This window comes from Pseudonaja textilis, chromosome Z (assembly GCF_049901715.1).
Source record: "Pseudonaja textilis isolate UNSWEBS1 chromosome Z, rPseTex1.2, whole genome shotgun sequence".
Classification (NCBI taxonomy): domain Eukaryota; kingdom Metazoa; phylum Chordata; class Lepidosauria; order Squamata; family Elapidae; genus Pseudonaja; species Pseudonaja textilis.
In genome coordinates, this window is record NC_142008.1 from 42,389,540 (window position 1) to 42,408,372 (window position 18,833).

The 18,833-nt window shown below is 33.0% G+C and overlaps 1 protein-coding gene across 12 annotated transcripts in view; it reads right to left on the minus strand.

Annotated features, from left to right (window-relative positions):
- Positions 1 to 18,833, minus strand: part of SATB1 (SATB homeobox 1) — a 107,191-nt gene that overhangs the window by 80,177 nt on the left and 8,181 nt on the right. For 6 of the 12 annotated variants that reach the window (XM_087916610.1, XM_026708137.2, XM_087916612.1 and 3 more), the window contains one exon: positions 1,579 to 1,814. In XM_087916610.1, the coding sequence (XP_087772736.1) occupies positions 1,579 to 1,789 (211 nt within the window). In that variant the 5' untranslated portion in view covers positions 1,790 to 1,814. Of the gene's footprint in view, positions 1 to 1,578; positions 1,815 to 4,252; positions 4,338 to 4,833; positions 5,757 to 18,833 lie in introns of those variants that run through there. The other 6 variants (XM_087916608.1, XM_087916607.1, XM_087916603.1 and 3 more) reach the window with 2 other exon arrangements.

The window sequence follows — 18,833 nt, forward strand, 5'->3', positions numbered from 1 at the left end:
ATATTTCTATATGATACCGTGATGGCAAAGCTTCCTTGATTAGTATAGCTTGCCAAATTGCTGATCACTCAAGTACTTACCAAGACAGTGCAGAAACTTTATAACCTTCTAGTATTAAAGGGGAAAGTATTGGTCAGTGTTCAATGCTAAAAATATAGTATGATTTAAACCTGAAAGCAATGTCAGACGATTTGTTGAAGGTTTATGAGTCTATATAAACAGAGTGTCTGCAATAAGGAGCAGAGAAGTCTGTTGAATCCCTGTCTAAAACTGTCCTGGCATTAAAGTTTGCTGTGCAAATATCACATAATACCAGACACAGCTGAAATCTCCTATTTAGGAATTTATGGAACTTATATGTTTACAGGCGTCAGAAAGTCCTTTTTACATAGCCCCAATGCTTCGAAGTACAATATTAATGCACTCTGTTTAAAAAGCAGCAATAAATTATATTTTTAATGTCTTACCCTTGGCTTTCTTAAGATGCATACATTCTTGGCAAACAATCAATAAATAGGGTAATCATGAGCAGAGGCCAAAGAATTTGCTGAAGTGCTGTTTCTCCATTTTTAATAGATACAGATCTAAACAATACGGACTGCTGTGTCTGTTCATTCTAAGATCAATATATTCTTTGTTTTCGCCAATCCAAGGAAAAAGTAAATGATTGTATGATAAATGTTATGCATCAGAATGGAAGCCACTGTAACTTGGTGTTTTTAATTGTCTTAATGTAGCAGTTCCAAGAAATCTTACTTAGAAACATGCAACGATAATACTGAGGAAAGAAGCATTGAATGCATTTGAAATTATATGTTGCATTTTGATTAAATTATCATGAGTGCAGTTTATGATCCAAAAAGATCATGTATACTATTAATTTTACTTCAACAGAACCATAATACAAACAACAACCATGGACATACACATACTGCATCAGTCACTGGCTCTGAAAGCATTTTTTCTTGTGTGAGAATGTCTAATTACAGCAAACCAGTCACTGAACAATATGACACCCAAGGTGTTCATTGCTCAGTAATGAATTGTACTTAAGGAAATAAAGTGCGAAAAAATTGTCATCATAAAGGAGTTTTCCACATAACACCAAACAAGCTTTACATTACTTTCTTGAAGCCAACTAGCAAATGCTTCAGAAATGTTGATCTTCCAATTTTGGATTTTTGTCAAGAGCAGATAGAAGTATAAATCTGGCTATTTCAAGAACTTTCGTATTTATTCACGTTATAAAGTATTTTGACAATACGTACACAGATGTCTACAAAATGAGATTATAGGAAGACTGACCTTGATTAATCGCTTTATTTGTTTTCATTGAGAAAAATAATGACATTTAGTATGACATTTTTTCCTATTAAAAAGACTCCACCCTATAAAACAAGATGCTCCACCCAGGCATACAGTTCAGTCTTCCAGGTACCATTTCTATCAGATTTAAGAATGTGATAGTTGAATAAAAATGCCATTGTGAGGTACAAATTATATACATACTTGAAAGTAGGTTTTTTCTAAGACAATATATAATTTTAAAATTAATGTTTCATATTATTATAGTGTTACCTTTTCTAATTTGTGTTTTCATCAGGTTTCCAGAGTGTTTTAAAGGCACTCCTTGCATTTTAGTTCCTGTACTTCCAAGTCTTCCTCTTCCTAATGGGCTCCCATTCTGTTCCAAGCGGGCAATTTTGGCTGGTGGACCCTTCGGATCGCTTACATTGTTAGACATTTCTGAATGTTCTTTCCCCTGAGTTGTCTCGTTCAAATGATCCATACTCAGTCCCGCCTCTAAAGATCACCTGCCATGATTTGAAAAAAAAAAGTGTTGTATACGCGTGCGTAATTTTATGTAGGCAGCTTTGCATATGTACATAATACATCTATATAGCATGTTCACATAATATTAACTGGTTTTTAAATAAAAATGTATTTCTGAGAAAGTTGTTTAACTATCAAACTTATCAGAGCATCTCAATATGCATATATATTTTTCTACTCATATATAATAAAGCTCATTATATAGCTCTCTCTCTCTCCCTCTCCCTCTCTATCTATATATATATAATCTTAGATATATCATGAATGAGAACTGCATATACATTTAGCAGCATTCAGAGTAATATAACTATTGCTACAAATTTCTTATTTATAACTTCTAAGATTATAAGCTTATATGATTTATGCGCTTAGTATGATTTCCTCAAATTAGTAAAATATTTCACTTCAATAAATAGAAATCTTGGATTTAGCTAGGCATTTAATAGATTAAACTAGCAATATGAAGTTTCCTTTAAGTGCATCTCTTTTTTAAAAAAGTCTCATATATTAACATAGAATGTATAAAAAGAATCATTCTATCATTAAAGGCAGTTCAGCATCAGATAAGACTAAACACTTATTTTCCTATAGCAACATGTAAAATTCTAGATAATTTAAGATACTATATAAATTCCCCATGTGGAAGTCTCCTTAAGCCCTCCTAACTTTTTTGGGTATCAAGTTGAAAATCTTTCAAACCTATTACATCATTTGATGAATTTTTGAATATTGACACACTTAGATTATCAAATTAAACAAAAGCTGTTAGCCTTAACTACTATTATTCAATACTGTTTTCAAATTCTTTAATTTTTTATTATGATTGTTTTTGTAATACAGCACATACACAGTAACCACTACTGTAATGCAAAAACACAAAAGTACTTTTAATTATTGAAAATTATATTAATACATTTATTTATGTTATTCTGAACAGATATTTGCCTTATAGGAAAGTCTGCTACCTTTTTAAAGATTTAATCACACTACCTGCTTTATTATATATATAGTATGAATATAGGAACAAGTGACCAGTCATTTATAAAGTAGTACTTACAAAATTAAATATGAACACTATCACTGTGAATGGAAAGGGCGAGGTTATTTCAAAGAAAAAACATTAATTCATTAACAAATAATGTTTTAATCTACAGTAAAAGTATACCTTTTTTCAGCTCTGACAAGATTTTCATTTTAGTGATAGTGCTATATATTCTCATTGCAAATTTGTCCCTTAATCACATCTGCTTTGTCTTTCATTATAAAAAAAAGATAATGTTAATCTTAAGGGTTAGCTGTATCCTTAAAACTGCCAATTGAATAAATATAAAGTTTAGGCTATAATGGTTATTTATCCTTTCACTCAAGGGTGACACGCTGCGAACCAAAGGTTTACCCTTGATTGTGGTCCCATCTGTTTTTGGTTATGAGTCTCATTAACAATAAATATGCCTACTTTAATCACTTTTTTAATCAAGATTATTCTTTTTCATTACATTAACTGCTATTTATCTCAAAACTGCATATCTACATTACCAAGATCTACTGGGTCCTTGGTAGTACGTCTTCAAAACATGTCTTAACACCCAAGCTTTTTTTCCCTTAATTTGAAATTAGTTGAAGGATTAAAATATTTTGAACTGGGAAATTACTACCACTTTTTAACCAACACCCAAATTTTGTTTCATTAGTTAAGACATACACGACTCCAGCCATAACCAGTGGATAAAGATATCATGCTAACAATCAATTTTATATACAGTATTATGATTAAAAATACTGAATTGGTCATATCCACCGTATCTACATTGATCAGTTTAATTATCTTGCAAAGAGTGTAATGCAGAAGAAATATATGCAAAAGGTGCAAAAAAAATTCTACACAATTTACCATTTTAAATGTACATTCAAGGCTAAAGTTCAATAAAGCTTTCCTCCATCTGAAATACCAATGAGATATACTCAACATGCTTTTTTGTAAAGAGTTAATTATTATCTTTGGATATGACAGGGAGAAGAGTTTCTGCTGGTTTCCTATTCAAGCATTTGTTCTATGCTATATGTTTTTAGAAAAAGATACACTACTGCGTGTGTATACTGTTGATGGAAGATGACATTTTAAATATTTTGAGTGGATTTCACTTGTTTGCATAAGGTTCTGCAAGCAGCCCTGACTATTGTGTCTTCAATACTTTGAGACTTAGTTCCCTCCCCTTTCTCTTTATCTCCTCCTCCTTTCTCTGATAAAACCCCTTAATCACATTTAAGAGAGGCTCTGTTCTTATCCATTCCATATGGCTGTGATAATCCAGGCCAAGCTTTCACTGTGACCTTTTAAAGAGACAAAGAAGCAAAACACTATCTAGAAACAGGAAGACTGCAGTTTGAGTGAAATTTCATAAAAAGACCTGAAACTCACCACTTCAAAACTTGGCAGCATATAAATAATGGAAACAAAGGAGATTTCCTTTGTAGAACGATGTCTTGAAGATGATTTCTAAATCCTTTTTTGTAAAAAACAAAAACAGAACAAAACCCTGAAGGATACTTCCTTTCAAAATTTTATTTTTCTTAAAACGATAAAAAGAAAATATATAATCCAAATGTTAGTTATTGGAGGGGACACAATAAAAGAAACCCAAAGAGAGAGAAAAGTACTAGTAAATTACAGAAACAAGTGGTGATTGCAATAATAGAGAAAGAGAAATGGAAATAATTATTATAAATAATATATAATTATATTTAAACAAACATAATGCTGATTATACTGAATCAAGACATTTTTTTAAAAAAACAGGGAAGCTGAAATTAGACATGATCTGCCTAAGTCAGAGCAGAGGGGAAAAAAAGTAAGAGAAAGGGATGGGGGTGAGGTAGCCTTTCCATTTGACTCTTTAGAAAACAGAAAAACTAGTGGGTTTTCTCTTTATAATTATTTTTCTAATAAGCTATAACATAGATAACAATAAAAAGAAATGGAAAATACAACTGAAGACATACCTACTTCCCACAAAAAGAAAAAAAACTAATCCGAAAACTTTCTGCACAAAGCTTTACAGAAAAGATTCAAAATAAAAATAGTAAAAGCTACTAAAATCTACAAAAAAAGTAGAAACTAAAGATATAAACACTTAGTTTCACTATCGCGCTTGTTGTTTATTATTTTGTAATGTACAGGAGCTCTTCTTTCTCATTTACCCGGAGACGAACGGACGGACCGACGGAAGGGGGTGGGGGAGTGGGGAGAACGGAAAGAAATACAATCACCCCCCAAAGTAAAACAAAAGCAAGATCCTTCATTTGAAAGAATTAAAAACAATATACTTAGGAAGAGTTAAGCAACATCAAGGTGAGGGACAAGAGATGGGAGTGAGAAAAAGGGAAATCAGGTTACCAAAAAAAACCCAAAACCCCAGTTATAAATTAATCCTGTCAGATTTCAAATTCTTGTCAGTCGGCTGGCTATAACTGTTATTTAGGCCGGTTTGGTGGTTGTTGCTGGATGTTACAGGGCTCTGTCTGTCTGTCTCTGTTTTTTTTGTGTGTGTGTGTGTGTGTGTGTGTGTGTGTGTGTGTGTCCCGGACGCAGCTTGGCTTGCTCGCTCTCGCCCTCTCTGTCCCCATTAAATTATTAGTTGACTCATCACTCCTCCTCCTGCTCCTGCCGCCGACGTCCCTTGCTCCTGCTCCTTCCTCTTTTCCTCTCCGCTATTGCTTTCTGCTGCCGGTTCTGGTGTTTCTGCTGGTGCTGCTTCTTCTTCCTCCTCCTCCTCCTCATTTTAATACAAAATAACACGGAGGGCTACCGGCTTTTTTTTTTTTAAGAGAGATACAGTTTAAGGCAGTAGGAGGACTCAGCCTCTCTCCTGCTGCCTGGAGCTCTTCCCGGCGGCCCCGGATCATCCGACGCGCCGTCCTGGGAGGGAGAGACAGACAAGCAGGAGGTGGTGGTGACGGCGTAAATCGATGCGCGGGGGTTGGGGGGTGGGTGACAGGATGGAAGTAAGGGCATCTAAAAGGGATGGAAATGGGAATTGGATTAAAAAGGGGGCTGGAGGGTTAAGGCAGAAGGGGGAGGGGGTTAAAACCAGAAAGCCGGAGGTGGGGGGAGGCGAAGGGAGGGGTAGAAAGAGCCGAGGGGATGCGATTTCCGGCACAGGGCGCGCAAGAATTTGTAATCAGCTTGATTCGTGTGAGGCGGCTGTGCATTTATTACACACAATACCCGGAATAACAGGGAGCAATGCGAACGAACGAGAGATGTCGCTGGCAAGGGCACTGGGCAATCGCGAAGCGTATACAGAGAGGTCTGCCGCCGGGTACGGGCCAAAACAGAAGCAGCAGTAGCGACTTCCTGATAAAGCTAGCGAGAGAGGGCGCTCAGGGGTTGAGAGGGCGATAGAGGGGAGAACTGAGGGACGGGCTAGGAAAAGCAAGCGAAAAGTCTCTAAACCCCAAGCAGCCATATACATACATAGCTCCTTCAGCACCAGCGGGACACCAGCTATTGATAGCAACGGGATAGGGGTAACTCGCACTAGTTGCCAAAGGCGAACGGAACTCCCTTGGCACTCCTGAGAGGTAGCGCACCTAACAAACTTAGAAACAAAGTGGGACTAGAAAGAAATGGGCATCTGCCCAGGCAGAAAGATCTACAGAGATGGGGGGGATGGAGAGCAGGTGCGCATAAAGCACAGGAGCATATGGCTGGCATTCAAGGTTTCTTAGCTGGGGAGAAACGGGATGGAGCGTGCTATACTCTATTGAGAAGAAGGGAGGGGGAATACTTTAATTGTGGCAGCTTAAATACATACACACCCCAGCATCATCATTAGCCATTTCATTTGCCTCTGTAACCAAGTTTGGACCTTGAATAGACAAATGGAAATGATACCAGTTTTAAGACTGAATTGGGTTTCATGGATTAGTTCTTGCAAAAAGTATTACACGTACAAAAGTTATACTCCATGGTTTTCTTAACTAAGGTTGTGCATTCATAGAAGCTATTAGATAATATTAATCCTGAATAAAGCCAATTCAGAATTGGTAATCTGCTCCAATAACCTATGGCTCGGCTTGATTAATAATTTTCCAATGATAACACTAATGAAGTGTCTTGCATGTTATATATGCGAGGAACTTATTAATAAAAAGGGATTAATGTATAGTGTAATCATTTAAATGTCAGTCAAAATAATTACAATAAATCTTAATTCCTGGGTTGTTTCTTTGAAATCGTATTGCCTTACAGAAAAATTGGGCAGGAGATTTGTGTCACACTGATGTTCAGATCTCTAATACAGATTTGTTGCATATCTGTTTTGTTCACATCGACAAAAATGTCAAATTGGCAAACTCTTTATATGCCTACACTTTTTTTAAGTAGGGAGGAGTCACAATGAAAAATAAATGTAAAAGTTGCTTAACAGAATAGTATTGTAGGACTTGTGCCAATTTTTGCAGTGCTGCACTAAAGTATATCACTGTTACAGAGAATAACAAAATTAATAATTATAGTAATGCAAAGATGACATGGAAAGGGACATCCATAATCATCCAGAATGATCTGAAGTACTTTATATTGCTTGGTTTTTTATAGGATATAAAATAACAAGCAATTATATGCCTATTAGGTATAGAACAGAGTGAATCAATATTTCTGCAGCCAAAGGCTACATTTTAAAAATCTTATTTTAGAAGATTGTAAAAAGTATGCCATGATATCAATTCATTTCATTATTTGTTTTTGATTTTTTTTAAAAAATATAACTATTATAAGTCTTTTTGACATACGTACTGACATATGTTCCCATCCCACTATTTTCAAGATATGCAGAAAAAGAATAAGAAGTAAATTAGAGGAGGACAAAGCAAAAAAAAAATCTTAGAAAACAAAGTTTAACAGTAGTAAATTATACCATCATTATCTAGAACTTAGTGCCAATTTTTTGTGGTACAGCTTATGGATGGGGTCCCATGTGTTACCCCAATTAAGCTTATATGTCAACTTCATTTTTCAGCATTTTCAGCAATGACCATGCTGTTTAAGAAATTTTGGAGTTGAAACCTGCATACTGGGATTAACTCAAGGTGGAAAAACATCTATATAATGTATATCAATAATTTTAGCACATTGAAAGTTAGAAAGGATGTTAACCTGCCACAGTACCCTAAATTGGAAAGACACCAATCACACTACGGGACAGCAAATGCTGCAGTTGCTAATTCATTTGCAACTGTAATAATTATCAAAATTAATGGTACAGTGAATATACTGTATCAGGTGAGAAGCAAGCCACGTTGGTAGAAAGGGGAAAAAAAGTTCATGCAGACTAATATGATATAAACTTTTTTACTAATCTGATAGAAAATATACTGGCTAGTGTCCAGCAGAAATTGCTATTCTTTTCAAGTATTTTTTTTTTTAGAGTAAATGGGCTGTCACACGAACAAGGTGTTTTCTTAAATAGGCAACTAGGAAGTACATTTTTCTTAAGGAAAATGAAAAACACAGTGCTCCAAAAAAAGGTATAAATTAGCTAATGTTTTAAAAAATTGTATTAAATACATGCATCTTTGCACAATACCAAAACAGCATTGAAGGCGCACAGTTACATAGGCTGGCATTACTGAAGTGGATATAAACACGATAGACTGCAGAAAATGGTAATGGGGTGAAATACATAAAATATTTATAGCAGTCAGGAACGCACAGAATATATTACTATATTAGAAATAAAGAGTGTGATGCTTGAAACACAGCAATTATTTGAAAGTTCAGAACACAGAAGTCAATATTCAGTCTGTCTGCATATACAAATTTCAACACATAAAATTAATGCAGCACATTTCTCATAGATATCTTCATAATCAGTGCCTTTAACTTGAAATACTGTAACTAGCATGTGTGAAATAGCCATCAAACGCTAAAATTGCATACTATGTGTTTTTTGAAATATAATTCTTTTCAATCAAGGCAGTTCAGCTATCAATATATTCGTAAATCTATCTAAAATCTATCATGAATGTACACATTAAAATTCAGATGACTCCTCTGGAAATCAGGGTCAGTATTCCAAATGAATTAAGAACAGGATTACAACTTATTTACTTAAGACAATTGCTTAAGAAAAACTAATGAAACCAGCTTGACTAAAGGTTATAAGGCATTATCCATGCACTTAAGAAATTTCATTTTTGCTGTTATTAGTTGTGTGAGCCACATACCATACAGTTCATAAAAATCCCCAAAGTTAAAAATAAACTCAATTTTTTTAAAAAATAAGCAGCTATATGAATAATTGAAGCTGTAACAGGTATGTCCAAAGTGTTAGGACCAATGGCCAGGCTGATAGAAATTTTGTGAGTGGTGATATTAACATATCTGCTGGGTTTCAGTTTAGTTTAAATTATTTTATAGTGTAATCTGCATATTGGTTAGAACAATCCATTTAAATTAATTTTAAATCCAAGTTTATAACATAAATACTCTCTGCCCCACACTAGATAAAACTCTCTCTCTCTCTCTCTCTCTCTGTGTGTGTGTGTGTGTGTGTGTATATACACTCACAAACACACACACAAACAATATGCAAAACCTGGAAGCATTGACAGGTAATTACCAATTTTGCTCTTTCTAAGGGCCTACTTGGTAATTTTTAATTTTTTTAAAAAAGTTCAAATAATAGTACAGGCTCTACTTGCAGTATTAAGCATTATCTATGTTATTAAAGTACAAATGTAAAACAAAATTTATACTGTTGACATTATATGAATAGTTAAATATCTGCCCTTGGGAGCATTTAAAGTGTCTAAGAATAAGGAAAACAAAATTAGAATGTTATTAATGAACCCAAATTGAAAGATATCTGACAAAAAGATCTAATTAAATTCAGTTATTCTTTCTGGCCCCAAAATAAATTTGTTTCATTATTATGGATAGCTTTTTTGAAATTATTTAAAATTTGGAATTAATGGTTAATATGGGAACTATAGGATCAGATATGTGAAAACATATAATGATGTCAAAATAAATATCCTTGTAAAGAATATATAACACAATTAACATATTTGGAATAATATAATTTTATTAGATCTGCAAGCTTTAAACTGTGTTCTAATAATCAGTTGCAATTAAAACCTGATCCTTACTTAACTGGCCATACTATATTTCAAAAGCATAAAATAGAGATTTCTAAAGAAACATTCCAAAGGTTCTGCAAATCAAAAATAGCAATATTATAATCAATTAGATTTTAATAAATCCTGTTAGAATCAGTTGAAGTGAAGCATTATGAATTTAAATTAGTTTACTAACAAAATTAAACACTTTGTCCAAAGCCTCTAAATGTGTATAAAGTAGCAGCAATTAATTTCCTGTTGATTTCAGACTACAATCTGGATCCAGATACAGTTTGATCTGGTTTATGATGATGGCAGGAATAAAGTTTAATTGTGATTCTTTGTATGCATGTGTCTCTTGTAAGTGTGTGTATAGGACAGTGGTCGCCAACCGGTGGGCTGCGAGAAAATTTTGGTGGGCCGCAGAGAAATCTCACCCCCAGAGCACCCCCCAAAGCAATTAATCCAGGCTGTGCAGAAACACAAGGCTGTGCCACCCACATGGCCCGCGTGAACCTTCCTTGCCCACTCACTCCTTACCCATCAAACTTGCATGCTAAATTGCTGTTTTTCTGACAATCAGCTGTTCTGCTGTGCCCGGAGATTTAGATTAGCTAGGAAGCAGGAAATGGTTGGATTTCTTGCTTTCTAGTTAGTCTTTAGATCTTTGCTTCTGCTTTTAAGCACAGCCAAACTTACCTTAGGACTGAAGTTTCTATTATTCAGTGCAGACTCACGTGGCAAGCAAATTTTGTGACAGACTGAGCTAGCCGATGGTAGATAGATAGATCACTGAAAGATTCTGTGAGCAACTCAATCTGCCTGCCTGCTTTACCTGATTTTGCGTAAAAGTTGCTTTTTTTAAATAAAAAAATTAATATTTACATACATGGTGTGTTGTGAGTTAATTTTGTGAATTTGCTTGCTAGCAAATTTTATGAGTTTGCTTGCAAGCAAATTTTATGTGACAGATTGAGCCAGTCAATGGCAGATAGAATAAATCTGTGATGCTGTGAGCAACTCAATCTGTCTGCCTGCTTTGCTTGATTTTGGGTAAAAATTGTTCTTTTTTATAAAAAATTAAATATTTATATAAATATTTATAATATTTATATACAAGCCATGCCCAGCCAGTCACATAACCAAGCCACACCCACAAATTAGGCCACACCCACAGAAACCAGTTAGTGGTCCCTGGGATTTAAAATTATGAGTTTGGTGGTCCCTGAGGTGCAAAAGGTTGGCGACCCCTGGTATAGGAGACTGGACATTCCTCTCTGTGTTCCTTATATCCAATATCAGGCACAAAAGTTAGGCTTTAATTTCATAGAAAAAAACAAGCTCAATTTTAACTTTTTAACATTGTTTTTCTGTAATTTTTTGTTTCTGTAATTATTTTTAACTATAAGCAAGACCAAAACACAATGTTGTATATAATAGGAAACAGCTGACACTAACACAAAGCAATAAAAACTTATGCATGCTTGAATTGTATTGATCTTTTGCACATTTTTATTAGCCTAGGACAGGATTTCCAGTATCAGTTTTTTTTAAATTGCAATTTTTATTTTTGTGTTTCAAATCCTAACTGATTTTAGCCTGAAAAGCAAACAAATGTTTCTCTTGAATATGTAATGTTTTATTGTATAAGAAGAATGACAGGAATCTTCTCTATCAATTTAATTGCATGTGACTTCATCTAAATTCACCATATTGAATAAATTGAATTAGATACATCTAATTCAAGCATGGAGTGGCAACTTTCAATGCCCAGGACCATACTTAATTATTTCTTGAGAATATGGTTTTTGCTGTCATAGTCTGGGCATAACCGTATGGGGTAGGAACACAACAGGCCGAATAATGAGACCAAAATTTTAAATTTGAAGGCTGAAAAAAGAAGGGAGGGGAATTACACAGAGCCCTAATTCTTACAGTTTTACATTCATGAAAGAATTCAGCTTGGTAATATTGTCCATTCAGAAAAGTACCCATCACATTTACCATTAATTAAACTCCATTTAATTTGAGTTTACCATATTTGAAAATAGTACATATACCTAACATACAATATATCAATACAAATAATTATAAATATAGCATAAATAGAAATTAACAGGCAGGTTAAATTATATTCATATTGAGCTTGACTTTGAGTAAATTATATAAATACAAGAGCATAATTGTCTTGGCATGATCTAAAGATAGGTTGCTACTGCCTTCTAGCATGTTCTACAACTTCTATTCTAGTCTTCGGCCTGTGGATTTCCTGGTTGTTAGCAATGAAAAACCCATCAGTGAAAAACAATTAATATAGCAACTGATGACTTGCATATTTGCAATTTATAGTTTTTTTTGTTTAACATACTCTTAAAGAACAGTGTTTACTAATGAAAGATAATTACATATTCAAATGTTATCTTTTACATTAGATAATACATAAGGTACTAACTGGGCAGTATGATGGAATGTAAACCTGCTGGAGCAATGGTGGGAAATTTGGCAATACAGAGCTTTTCCAGAGGGATGCCCAGATTAAGAGACTACACAATCCAACCTGAATAGGACTGGGGGAGGACAGGAGAATAAACACACTCCAAAATCTCTTAAAATATATCTAGTAGGTAGATAATTATATCTTTAGTTTGGTAAAATTCTGCCCAATAGATGAAAGCAAATAAAAGATGGATTGGATTTTGCTATGTTGTCTCTGAATTTAGGTTACAAGGAAAAAAATAAATAATTTTGGGGAGATCATTTGTAATTTGGGAGGTAAAAGATTAGCCTGCTTTGCATAAACATTCCAATTCTTGTTGGAAAATTATATTTATTTCTCACTACATTAACACTTTTTAAAACAATAAACAAAAGCACATGCTCTCATATTCATAATCAATCTTGTGAAAAGATCAGAATATATTATGATATGGATTACAAAATATTAATTAAAAGAATGTCCATTTCATATTAATTTCTTTTTAAAAATATCATATTTTATTAATGTATATAAATAAAAACATTTTGAGAAACAGTAAGCTTCTGAACAGCAGTACTAAATACCATTGCTCCCCAAAACGTTAATTTTTTTCCTAGAAGATGCTATTGAGCCATTTTGGAAAATATTTATGATTTTTCAAAAATAATATTTTTCACTATTGTCCCCTCTTCTTCCTTATCCTATTATTTTTTCTTTATTTTTTTGGTTTTGTTCTATTTTTTTTTAAAGTGGCACAGTCTTTTATAGCTTCTTTAATAACATGAATTAACTTTATTTTATTTCTGTGAACCTTTCTGTTTCTCTGTCATTCTGTGATCTGGTTTTTAGTTTCACTTATAGTGATTTAATTTTGATGAACCCAATATATTTGATAATTTCTTAGGTAACTTTCACAACTTTATTTGTAATAATTTGCTCTATTTTGAAAGTAAATATAAAGGATGCTCAACTTATATTTTTGCATTCATTGTTTCTTTAATTATAAAAGTTTACTACATGTTTACAAATATGTCCCACATAATGTATAAGGCTTTACTGTGAAATACATGGGTGTAAGGTTTCAGCCTACATATTCAATTGGTTTATGAATTTAAAGGAAGAATTACTCATTTTTTTCCATTCTCTATTTTGATTACCTCTGATTTTTTTTTCAAATAACCTTGTAGATTTGTATCAGGATCATCAGGACTGCATCTGAATGACCTCAATACTAAATTACTTTGCTATTCTCATCCACAACAATTCCATGTTTAAATTAAATTATTAAATTATATTTTCTCCCATCTTACATATTCCTTTTGTTGAATACAAGGTTCTACCTCAAGGCCACATTGATGTACAGTACATTTTTCCATGCCTTAAATTGTCTGAATAATTTGTGCTGCCCTAGTGGACAAAATCTATTTTACTGCAGGAACAACAGTAACTAATGTTCCATAGCTAGTGCTATCTGCTAATTTAAAGGTAACAATTGGTAGGTTTGCATGGCTGCCTTTTCTTCCCAACTGCTGTCACCACTTGGCAAGAAAAATCACTGTATCATTTTTCAAAATAAAGATAGTAGGCTTAGGCATGTGTTGGAAGGGTGGTTCCCTCTCAAGTTGCCCAAATAACTAGTCAAGCTATTTCTGAACTGGTGTTCTTGGAGGTTAGAAAACCCATATCCAAAATTAGTTGGTATGACAAATCAGTAGAACGTAGGTACTGTGTGAGGCAAAGCCTGAAGCTTGCATAATGTATACAGAAAGCTCCCTCCTGTTTCATCTTGGGACCATACTCTACCTCCAAAACTATCAATTGGGACATAGGTTTACTGATAGAATTGAAAATAGAAAATAGTATTGGGCTTTTCCCCCCAGATTGCATTGAGATACATCTAATTCTGGTGTTAAATTTTCCTCATCAGATTATTAGATATGTTTAAATAAGCAGCACCAATCAGTTCTTAAATAAGCAGATGTCTCCATGGAAGTCAGGCACCCAATCTTTCTTGTAACTTAAACCAAGATGGCCATGAAAAGCTAGCTCTAGCACAGCACCACAGGGGCCAATAGAAACTGGACAAGTATCAGGCATTGACTGATGAAGCCTAAATATTAAATCAAGTCTTGAGTCAGGAGAAAACTGTATTGATTTACACTCAAAGACCACAAAAGAGGAAAAACACTACTTTAAAATCAAAACGGCCTCATCAGTGGACAAGGGATGAAAGAAGGATGGTGTCATGAGGACAAGTTTTCTCAGTGCAGCACCTTCTATTGTTATTAGTAGGATATGTATATGTATATGTTTATTTCTGTAGATTTCATAGTTTATAGAGCCCCCTAACCATTTAGATGGTGTCATTATACATAGCTGAATTCTTTCTTATTTACTGATTGAGGATACAACAAACATATTTTCTGTATAGTTTACATAATAGATTATGTCAATACATTCATTATGAATATTAGTTAATTGATTAAAATTTAATAAGAAACAACTTATATGAAATATACAAAGTGCCACATTTTATACCAATTGCAGTTTCTGAGAGCCTTATGTAGACCGGTCCACAGCAATCATATATTGGCAGCATAGGAAACTGCTTTTGGAATGAATAAGATTAGTCCTTTATACTCTCCATTAGTGATTTTTTTCAAAAACTTCCACTGCCATCTTAAAATGCCATAATGTTCATTCTCTAACAATAATCCTTCAGGTAATGCCACTCTGCATAATTTTTGATATTAGTGAGAAACATTTGAAACTCTTGGGATTGGGGGAAAATTCTTATACATATCAGCTATTAAGAGAAAAAGAATAACCTCATGCAGCTTATTAACAGAATTGATAAAAGAATCTTTGCAGGTAAGCCATCCTGTAAACCATATTCAGTCTGTAGACCAAAGCTTTTTCCTTGCTTGATTTAATCTGTCTTCAGACTTTTACGCTGGGTTTACACCTAAATATTAAATATTATTTGGCAAATAAGCCACAATAACCTTTAAACACAATGCTAAGACACAATTTATTGTGCTAACAGCAAAAAAACAAACCAAATTATGGCTTAGGATATTTAACTACATATTTAAAGTGATATTACTTTTTGGAGGGAACAAGAGTATTTGCTTTTTTTAAAAAAAAATCCCAATAATTCCTAATAATGTACTACTTATTGAATGGATTGCCCTATTAGTTTTAAAAAATCCTATTTAAAACACTGTTTTTTAAATAGGACAGTATGTCCACTGGTGCTATGTATGCACAAAATTTTAACTAAGAGAGTTCTTTTGCTGTACTTTGTACTATGTTTTCTATATTAGCATATTAATAAGCAAATGTCAAATGTGCATTTCTCTAAATTTTTTATTTAACAGAGAATGGATACTAAAGACCAGAACAGCCAGATTGTAACACTATGCATAATTTATCCTTAAACAGGACAAATCAGTTTTTTTACAATGTAGAAATAAGAGTACAAATACAAAGACTTACCACATTAGTTAAAAATAGATTCTTTGATATTGACTAGAAATAGAATATTTAATAGATTGCAATATTAGGTTTTGTATAGCAACTGTATAACCGCAGTATATATAAGAAAAAGCTGAAAAAAGAGATTCTCCTTTTAATTATTAATATTTAAATAAAATATCCATCCTACTTTTAAATTATTACAAACCATTCCAGAGAGAGGGATTTTAAAATCCCTATATTGGACCCCAATGCAAACACAAGTTAAAATATAGACTCTAAGAAGTAAGTGAAGTCCTAAAGACTTTTTATGGATCACGTGCATTAAAATAAAAAGCTTTTATACCTGTCAAGAGCAGTTGAAAAATTATGATTTATTTTAAAGCATCAGACTGTTAGGTCAACAATAAAATAAATTAATGATTTGTTATTCCATCAACATATTGCTTCTAACAATATTGCCTGCTAATAATGATAGCAGAATGTTTTGGAGTAATTAATTCTGATGAAGAATACCTGATCTGAATAGCAATTAAGTTGGATAGATAATTAGAAATGGGATATCCAAGATGGATAATTTTTAGTTTCTTGAAAGTTCAGCTTTTCTCTTAAGACTGATCAATTAACACTTTATTCAATAACACTGATTTCCACATATACATAGTGATGAATTGTGAAGTATGAAAAAGAAGTATCATCCAATACACAGGAATATATATGGAATGCTCTGAAGAACTCTGATTAGTTGAAACTTCCAGAAGCATGTCCACTGCTCATTTCCATAAAAATCCTTCCAGATTTTGCAATATATTTAAGGCATATAACTCCAATGTAAAATATACAAACTTATACCAGGGTACCAGGTCTAGACTACAAAAACTGAAAAACTATGTAGAGCTCAAAATCGTTTGCCTAACATATACCTATTTTATGTGCCGAAGCGTGAATGTAAGGCACATTTTCCCAGATAGGCCTTGACAGAGGCCCATTTCCCCACAAATAGGCCTTCCTGATTTTAAATTACTGAATGAGCCACAATGTATTCGTTGGTATTTTGATTGGCATATTAAAAAAGTAAGAGTAACTAAATAGTCTATAAGCAGTGAACAAAATACCTTTAGTAGGGAATAAAATCTACTAAATTTTAGTTTACATGCATATGATAGTATTTTGATCTTTATTTAAAGCAAGAGAGAATTTTTAAATTTATTGTTTTAAAATTCAATAAATGATTTTTTTTCTTTTTTATAATATCAAAACAGATGCGTAGATAATCTTCTAAGGCTGCTCAAGCTAAAGAAATACTAGAATGACATGTTCTCCTTTTCCCGACTTTGAAAACTTAGAAAACGTCTAATCTACAGATGCTGCCAAATTACAATTTCAAGTATTCCTCACCATTGTCTGGATTTATGACAGTTTCTGGTTTAGTAATATCTGAAGGATTTTCCCTTATGTCTTAATGTAACACAGTAACCTTAAATGCATGGTGGGAATGCCAAAATAATTATTTGTTGTAGAAATACATGCATAAAGTTTTCACAATAAATTATGCAATTATATGGAATATTTAAAGATTTTCACTCTAGACATTAATTTTTAAAGTACTTAGAGAGACTTCTTTCACTGTGCTATATGGGCAGATAAAATAGTTTATAGAATAGTCCACTTCATTTTGGAATCTGCTTGCTTCTCTTTGAATAAATTGCATATAGATTACCATTTCATAAGCACATGTTTCCTTCAGTATATACAAACTAAAATACTGTCACTGGAACAAATAAAGTGGATACAATTATTTAAATTTTGAAATTAAGCATACAATGTAAAAACAAATTTTCACAAGCTAACATTTAAGAAAACTTGCAATATGTACATTTCTTAAATATATAACATTAGGAACAGATTAGTTATTTTTGGCAAGAAAACATATTAAGATATATATTTAAAAACCCTATAAACTATGTTAGATGTTTATTTGTACATAAGAGACAGGTGTAGTACAAACAGGAGGGAAAAAGCAAGAAGCCAAATGAGAAATTTTAACTCTCAGCATCCATCTGTTAAATTTGAATTCATGCATAACTGATTATTCCATTACTGGTTAAGTTTCCTTTTTTCTGCAGTAGCTTAACAACATGTATTTTAACATTACAACTTAAACTGCCAAAAAGAAAAATATATGTAAGAAAAAGTAACATCACCTCATTTAACAGAAGTGACTTAGGTTTTAAGAAATCTCAAAATATCTGGAGATTAAAAATTGATAATCTATGTTATTATAATAATAAGGTTAAAGAAGCTTACTATACTAAAAAGAGATAAAAATGTGGGAATAACTGAAGAATACAGAAAGATCAGAAGGAAAAACATAAGACAAAATGTGTCAACAATAAGCAAGAGGAAATGAGAAAGAAGGAAATATGAAGGTGGAAACTAATCTCTGTGTGTCATTATGACTGCCAGAATACTGGCAAAGAAACAGCATCCTTTTATTTCAATTTTAATCATTTCTGAATTTTAATACCCTATGCCTTTTGTAATTCTCCTGGCAATCCACATACCCAACCAACTCAGCCAAACATCAGTGTAAATTAAATGGCACATAAACCCCACCACCAATGTAGTTCTCTCAATCAGGTAACCAAGAGCAGAAAATGTAAGTTTTCTTAAAGTCTCTATGAATGACTAGTCATTTAACTGATATAATTTTTCTTACATTCTTTAATTTTAAAAGAAAGTCAAGTAGTTAACATACATGACTGTTTACAAAAATGAATAAATAAAGCAAGTCAGTAGTAATAGAATAATCAGTGACCATCAGGGTCTGAAAAAATGAGTTTGCTTTCACTGGCACTAAGGAGCATCACATGATTATTTAATTACAGCTCTAATTTTTGTCTCATGGATGGCAACATATCAACAA